Source organism: Acyrthosiphon pisum, chromosome X (assembly GCF_005508785.2).
Source record: "Acyrthosiphon pisum isolate AL4f chromosome X, pea_aphid_22Mar2018_4r6ur, whole genome shotgun sequence".
In the NCBI taxonomy this organism is placed as follows: Eukaryota; Metazoa; Arthropoda; class Insecta; order Hemiptera; family Aphididae; genus Acyrthosiphon; species Acyrthosiphon pisum.
In genome coordinates, this window is record NC_042493.1 from 464240 (window position 1) to 473193 (window position 8954).

Consider the following 8954-nt stretch of genomic DNA (forward strand, 5'->3'; position numbering starts at 1 on the left):
GATCAAGATGGTACCTACTTAAGAGAGGTCATTTTTAGATTTTTTCAATAGTTATTTAATGCCACGTGAAAAACCACCGACAAATTACAAAAAAACCGCTAAAAATGGGATTTAAATTCTAACGCTTTGATTATCACCATAGAAACGAATAAAAATAGAAATAACGATTTTAGTTAATTTGTTGTAATTTATAATATTAATTCAACTTGTAGGCTATGATAAAATATATAATAACAATATAAAATATCCAGACTGACAAACTGTCTCCGCTCACAATCGTTTTTCGTATACAATGATATGATATCATTGAATTCAAATTTAATACGATCCATTACACATTACACATTACACTTGTAACTTACTGTACAGCAGAGCGACATCCATTATTTTAGAATATATATATCTTATTGTGATTGGGAACTATTATAGTACTCTATCTATATTTATAATTTTACATATTATATAATCTTAGATATTGCCATATAGTCTATAGGTACCTACTTATACATTTTCTACATTGTTAGAATTCTAGATAAGTAGGTAGAGTAGCATAAAATGTAAATTGTTTTCTAATATTAAATTGGTATTTGGTATTAGTATTTATTATATACATAACATTTAAATACTAAAATACCTTTTTCTTATCATATTTTATATACCTATATGTATAAAAATTAGATATGGAAATTAGACTATTAAAAGTATACCTAACACTGATCTCCTCGCAGCTCTTGTGAATCCGTAGAAAGATTAGTTAAAGAGTATAGACTGTAGGTAACACTTAAGAGGAGGAATTTGAGGATGAATAAAATATTCAACTTTAGACAGCAAAGATTATTATATTTCAAAATACTACATATGACTACAAATTGACAAACACAATACTTTCAATGACTAACTACTAAATAGGTATATTTTAATAACAAACTACAATATTGTTTTTAATAATTAATCATCAAATCGTCTTAAAGCTATATTACGATGAATCGACTTCCTGTTACCTACAATAATATAATATTGTTGAGTTAATAAAAGCAAACACTTTCGGGGTACTCTGTGTAGAATCCGCTGACCACATTTTAATATAATATTTAACAATTTTACATTTCGTTCAAAATTATTAGATATCTAAAGATTATGTTGTCTATGTAAGAGAAAAAAATATATACTTATATGTCTTAGAAAGGTATATAATATAAAATTGTAATTGTTATATGAATTTAGCCAAATGAGATAAATATATTAAATGCTACAAAATGTTTTCACAGCTAAAACTACTTTAATAGTGGAAAATATTTCCTTTTTTTGGGAACCCAAGCTACTATTTACCAATTAATGTGTTTTTGTATATATATAATAATAATTTTTGACGATTAAATAATAATAAACTTACAGTGTTGCAACTTTAATAGTTTCACCGTAAGATGTGAACAATTTGTAAATATGTGTAGGTAATAAGATTATATAGGTTATATATAGGTACGTAATGTTTTAATATTTTATGTCATAATGAATCATGGTAATATTTAATAATATATTTTTGACCGTTTTAGCTAGATACATGTTTGTGGAAAAAAATTTCAAATACCAACTACATGCCTATAAATACACTCGATTACTGGAATTGGGAAAAGCAAGGTTTGAAAAAATGTCTCGAGCCATACAAAATCGTTGTGTCTTTAATATTAATGAATTCGTCTGTGTTTAAAATTTAAAAATACCATATTATGGTACCTGCTCAGAATGAGTTAACTTACATATATTTACCTATATTATGAGATGATTATAAAAATAGTTGGATAGAAATGGGCCTAATCTATTCAAATTTTAATATTTTCTGTAATTATTTTTATTATGTATATAATACCATTGTATAATATTGCGTTTATTAATTATTTAATTTATGCACATAATTATTGTTACTATTAATTACATTAATTTTGATTAGGCAATTAAATAAATAGTTTTTTTCAAATTTTTGATATTTATATTATAAAAAAAAAATATAAATATATATAGATATATATGTGGTAAAAATTGAAAAAGTGGTATAAACTATTTAATTATAAATTAAAATTCATAACTATTGACAAATCTAAAATATCGCTGATAATTTATAATCAAATAAGTGCGTTTTGAATAAAGCAAGCTGATTAAAGGCAATAAAAAACAGTTTAAATGAGAAGGTGTTCCCATTGAATATCATTATTATATCTGTAAGAAGGTGCAGTTATTTTTTCTAATTTTTAATTTCAAAATCAGAATTAACGGTATATATTTGAATTTGAAATTAGATCATTGTATTCCGAAAACATAACTCTTTGCCTGGCTAGAACATCCTTTTTTTTGCCCGTGCTTCTTTTAGGATTTGTATCTATGGTGACATTTTAATTTTGATTATTTTAGTTATTAGTCGAGAACTGAGATGGAGTGAATAAGGATTATGAAATTATGGTTTCGAATGAAATCGTACTGGAATAAATTGTATATAGACCTAAACTTATTTTGGATGTTATGTAGTGTGAAAACCAACCAGTATGTCAGTTATTATCATGCATCGTGTCTCTGTGAAAAGTAGACGTGCCAATCTTTGGCCAAAGGTTTCCGAAATCTGAAATACCTGTGTTTGAAAATGACTCGAACGTAAAAGAATTTGTGTTGCAAAATGGCGAATTTAGCACTTTATTGGAAAATGTTTGCACCTGTAGATTGTTATTTGTTACTGTGGTGGGACATACTGCGGAAGGAAATAACTTAGAACAGTGAAATATTTTATGTACCCAAATATATTGTAATGAATGTATTCTGTGTTAAGGGTGATCGTTAGGGGGTGAGGACGACAACAGATAAGAGGTGAGCAGGAGCTATAATGTTTTTGGTGATAGATCATGGTTGTTACTTATCGTAAGTGCATGAAAGGGGAGTGGGAGCGAAGAGATAAGACACCATTCATCCCAAAAGTCTGTACAAGATGTAAGGGTAGGAGTGGTGATGCTGCTGTTTTGGGCGGACAATGTGACGGCTGCGATTGGGATGATCGGTATACGCGTCGTAGTTGGCGATTTTCCGGTGGTTAGCGGGAGCGGCGGTTGTAGTGGCTGCGACGGTGGAGGTGCTCTCAGCGGGAGTGATGGTGGAGGTGGTCCTGGCGGTTGTAGTGGTTGCGGCGGTGACGGTGGTGGCTGCTACATCGGTGGCGGTGGACGTGGCGTCGAACGCGGCAGTTACGGAGGCACTGGCCATGGTGGTAGTGACTGCATCGTTGGCTATTTTGGTGGGCAGGGATGAAGGAGACGACGGGACGTTCCAGTTATTGGTGTCGTCATCTGCTTCGCCGACGGTAACGGAGGCCACTGGTGACGATGTGTCGGATACCATGTTAGTGGTAGCTGTTTCAGCGGCGGCAGGGTATGTGTTGTTGAGGGCGTCGGAAGGTCTGGCAGAAGCGCTGATGGTGGTAGAAGCGGCCATGGCCAGCGGTGTCGAATAACGCGTAGTCACCCCATCGTTACCGTTCCTGTTGACGGGACTGGAAAACGTGGTGGCCGAGGTGCTGGAAAACGGAGTGGCAGTAGGTTTGCGCACGTAATCTCTGTCGTCATTGATCGGCAATCCGGGGAAATCGATTTTCTTGTACACGTGAATCGGTGGCTCAGTGGTCGGGGCGTCCCTCGTGGTGGCCACGTCTCCGTCACCGAAATTGGCGTATGACCGAAGTGCGTTCAATGGGCGGCTGGTAGTTCTGGTGGCCGAGGTGGAGGCCACAGTGTACGGTATTTTAGCCACGACCGTCGCGATGGCTGCCAGTGTGGCAGCGGTTGGCCGGCGACTGTTGGCCCGGCGGACGTCACCGGTCTCGGCGGTCAGCATTTTGGCCACGGTGTGTATCTTTTCGGTGGTCGTAATCTGTACGGTCGGCCCGCTCTTCGGCAGGGTGGTGGTGGTGGTGGCGTAGATTGGGGCGTTTGTGTTGGTGTTAGCGGTGGTCGTGTAGACCGAGTTTCCGCGTTGGCGATTATGATTACTGTTACTGGTAGTGGTCGGGGTTCCAGTCGGCTGGCCACCAATGGTTGTCACAGTACGACCGGTTGTGCCGGTTTTTGTGGCCGGGGTGGTCACTTTATTGACTGTGGTTGCATGAGTCGTGGTGCCGGACGCTGTACTATAGGTGACCGAACCGGTATGAGTCGTGGTCTTGGTAGCGGTTGCAATAGGTGTCGGTGTCGTCGTTTGTTTCATGGTCATCGTCGATGAGGTTTTTGGCTCGCTTTTCGGTGTGGGGCTAGTAGTGCTGGTAGTGCTAGCGCTGGTTACGGTGCTCGAGCTGGACACGGAGCTGGCGGTGCTAGTGCTAGTGCTGGTACTGGCGCTGATGCTGCTAGCGCCGGTGCTGGTGGCCTCGACCTGGCCAGAAATAAATGCCGAATCAATGCCGTTGGTGTCAAAACTTCCTCGGCCCGAAGACTTTATCGGTTCTTGAGCGATCGACATCTCTTGTGGCAAGTTGATAATGCCACCACTACCGTGACCCATCACTTTAGATATCGACTGGAACGTTTCGTCGTTGTACTGAGCAATCGTGGCCATTTCGATGGCGTAGTCTTCAACATCTGAAAACGATACACATATTAATGTATTTATTTATTTATTCAAACGGGCCCAATAACAATTTTAAATGTAATTCTAACAACAAGGTGAATTTAAAAAAAAAAGAAGGGAGAGACAGAGAATATTTAAATATTATAGTAACCAGCAAACCGTTTCATATTTTTGTGAATACGGAAAAAATGTCCAAAGATATTAACCTTTTTCAGTGATGTGGAAATTACTTTTTTTGTAATTAATTACGAATTAGGTACCTTTAATAATTGTAATCAAATTATTCTCAAGTTCCCTTTTTTTTTGGCCAAGGACATTACTTTTGAGTTTTGAGTTAAAAAATGGCTTTATTACAATAAAAATTATACTAAGTTCCTTCAAAAATTTCAATAGCTGCTTCTAATTTCTTTGTCAATACATTAACTAAGTAATGACAATTAAAAATATGAAATAATATAAAATATTTAATTAAGAACCAAAGAAGAACTAACTTTATTTTTATAAATTTATTTCAAATAATAATGAATTTTCAGAATTACTATTGCAAAAATGTTAGGTAACAGTCAGAAAATCGTACTTATATAATATACTTATTACAAATTGGTTCTTAAGATGTAAGTAATAAAATAAAATAAAGTAACGGTTAATTTCAGTAATTTTACTACAAACAAGTAACTTATATTACGTACAAATTACTTACAATAAAATTTAATTAGATTACCACAAAATTACTTGAAAAGTAGTTTGTTATAGTAACTTTTAATTTAAGTGAAGATGTTAAGTTACTCCCCAACACTGACCTTTTTCATACGCTTGTTGTCACAATAATAATATAATGAATTGAAAATTTCCGTTTTTTTTATTTGTGACGTACGTTATCAGTATGCTAGAAAGAACATTTATTTTTTTTATTTTTTATACGTATATTGTATATACTATTCCTTTAGGAACAATAAGAATATGAGATAGAAAAAAGAAAATATATACATGAAAAATTTGATGGGAAGAGTTACCCATGGGTGCAGTGGTAACACTACGCTTACTTCAGATAAAGAGAAAGAAAATGATTTTTTATGTGTTTTTCCTATTCGCATAAGACAGAACACAAATAAAGAAATTCATATTTTTTGTCATGAATGCATTATTAAATACATGGATTTGAACAAGCAAAACTAACAATCATATTGTCTCGAGAATTTACAATTACATATAGGACGTGTTTTGTCTGTAACGACTTGTATTTTAATTGGCATAACCTAGTTTGATTTGTAATTTTATTTGAAGGTATGCTAAGGCACTTTGGATTTTAAAATGTCTTCCACATACCGATATAGGTAGGTAGGTACTGTATTTATTTCTATAATTTATAAAATATATTATGGTTTTGTATTATGAGACATTTTTAGACGAAAAGTCTTAAATATTTGTGATTTGTCTAACATTATTCCATAGTATATTAATAATATATATATATATATACTGTAGTCAAACAATTAATAAATTAAATATTATATGATTGCAAAAGAAAAATAATTTAAACAATATTTATTTGTTAATATGTTATGCGATGAGACATTGTTTAATGGTTAACAAATTACAAAAGTTATATACAAAATTCAGAAACAAATTATCTTAATTACTTCTATAGGTAACCAAAATATGTGGTATGGCTAAGTTTAACAATTACCAATGGGTAACATTGGTTAAATAAAATAACATCCGTTATGTTTATTTTGGTTAATTGAGTTTACGATTGAAATATTACCTGATTCTGAGCTTGAGGTTGTTGTTTTTAGCTTGATATCAACTATTTCAGGTTTGACCGGTTTAAATAATGTCTTCAGTGGCTTATTAGAATTTGGACAACTCAATTTTTCGATTATTTCAGATTGTTTCTAGAAAAAATAAAACATAGATTTAGTAAACACACTGTACAATGTTGTATGTACAAATATACAAAAAATAAGATAGGTACATTGGAATGTATTTAGTTATGATATGTGTAGGTATAAAATAATGTAAGATATAATATTATCATTCCTACTAGCTAAAGTGCTAGGGAAAAATCAAATGGAAATTATAAAATTAAATTCCAAAGAACAAATAAACTTTTTTAATAAGAATTAAATAATTCAACTGATCGAAAAAAACGTATAACAGTTTTTTTTTTCAATTGAATTTAATGATATTAAATTTCATTCAAAAATGATTTCGTTCCTACTGAGAATACCTAATAGTTAATGATAGGTAGTAATAAAGATAACCAATATGTTTGGTTCATTGTGGAGGAGAGCGTTACGAGTGTCTTACGATTTACTACATCAAACGTGTAGAGGGATTAATGGTAGATGGTCGTCATTTGGAAAAAAAAATAAAAAGACACTCTTTAAATGTAAGTATTAAGAAAGTGACTACCTATAAATGTATAATAATGTTTCCCAAAAACGTGTAGGTAGTTTGTACTACGACAGCAGTATTATTTTTATAAACTTTATTTATCAGACATTAACGAAACAATGGAATTAAGCTAATCATAAAGCTGCAGGTACCTACTTAACATGGTTACCCGTCTGGTAATTTCATAATAAATACTATAGCTATATAATATATGTAAATTGTATACATAATATTCAATGTATACATAAATAAATAATTTTGATATAAATTGCTTTGAACAACAAATTAAATAATTCTTAAAACAAACGCAAGCGTGTAATAACTAATAATATAACAGTTGTGTTTACCTAATTATTATTATTATATAAATAATATACGTTCTTACACTCGAATGATATATTTGATATAATATATACGATGTACATGGTACAATATATACAATTTATAATAATATGCATGTACGCGGATAGGGTACCTAGCTTATTTTTCCGGGTCGAATAATTCGATATTGTTCGTATTACTTTCTATATTCTGAAATTGTTTTAATTAATTAATCCATCTAATAAATAACAATTTTAATCATATAAAATTAATCGCACATTTTGAACGGAGGCTTTTTCTATAGGTAGGTATACCTCATAAAATTGTATAACCACGTAGAAAGTTAATCAAATCAATTCAGATTTTATCATACGTAGGTACCTATAACCTATATAATACCTACTTATGAAAAAAAATGTAAATCATATATTATTCGAAGGCAGAATAATAAATTCTGTATTTTTAAAAATTATATTTCTATACAAAATAATATGTTTATTTTATTTATCTACTATATAACCTATATAAATAATAATATGCATTATATAATACTGTTGTTCCGATTAAATTAAAATTGTTAAGTAATAAATTATGGAAACGTTAAATAATTACTATCAAAAGTATAAACGTATTATTAAAATATAACTAGTAATATCTACTATAGGTATCACAGTTTTAAATTGCCATCACGCATAACTTTTTTTTTTATGTAACTGATTGTGCCTATTTATTTTTGTATTTTAAATATTTTGACAACAACAAACCATGTTTCCTTTGCAAGTAACATTTTTGGAGACACCTGGACTGCATTCCTTAGTGAGTTGAATAGCAGGACGTTCCGGCAAGAAAGTTACTGTCATACCTTCCATCATACTTGTCATGCAACCGTTATTCTTGGATGCCCAATATGGAACTATATAATATAAAACTGTATTACTTTGTGCATAAGAAATTTATTTATTTTTTGTTATTTTGATAGGTCCCTTGATTAACCATTGAAAAGGTATAGGATTATTCCTAAACATTTCAAATCGTTATATATACGCAATGGTGGGCAAGTTAATGAAAATAATTAACTGTGGAAAGTTAAGTTAATTCAATTAAATTACCTTCAGTTAAGTTAAAAGTTAAGTTAAAATTATTATTATATTTCATTGTTAGCAGAAACATATAAGTTATAGGTTAACTTATAAACTTTAAATTATACTAAACTTGTTAGAGTCTAGAGAAGATATTAATTATGAGTACTAGTATACATTTTACTGTAAGTCTTCTATCCTAGTTAGACTTATTATAATTAGTACCATTATAATAGTCTATTATTAAAATAAAATCAATGAATAATGATAATAGTATAATACCTACAGTGGCGGCTCCAGAGTCTTGGTTAGGTGGGGAGCCAAGTTATAATTTTACAATATCTTATAACAAAAAGAAAACAACATTTTTTACAACACAAATTCAAGTCGTCTATTTTTAGTCCATTTACCCAGCAGGTACATCGTATACACCGTCATACCTCTATGGCCCATATAGTCCATATGACAATATTATAATAATTTAATATGCATTTTTTGTTAACAATATACATTTTTTATAAATACGGGCTTGGGGGGCGGCCCCCCCTTCCCCCTGGA

General features: G+C 31.7%; 1 protein-coding gene across 1 annotated transcript in view; it reads right to left on the bottom strand.

Moving 5' to 3' along the window:
• Positions 1-2301: 2301 nt before the first annotated feature.
• Positions 2302-8954, bottom strand: part of LOC100163607 (mucin-22) — a 300159-nt gene continuing 293506 nt past the window's right edge. Inside the window, exons 5-7 of the mRNA XM_029485815.1 lie at positions 8082-8230; positions 6365-6494; positions 2302-4610 (exon numbers count right to left, since the gene is read on the bottom strand). Coding sequence (XP_029341675.1) covers positions 2950-4610; positions 6365-6494; positions 8082-8230 — 1940 coding nt within the window. The 3' untranslated portion in view covers positions 2302-2949. The remainder of the gene's footprint in view (positions 4611-6364; positions 6495-8081; positions 8231-8954) is intronic.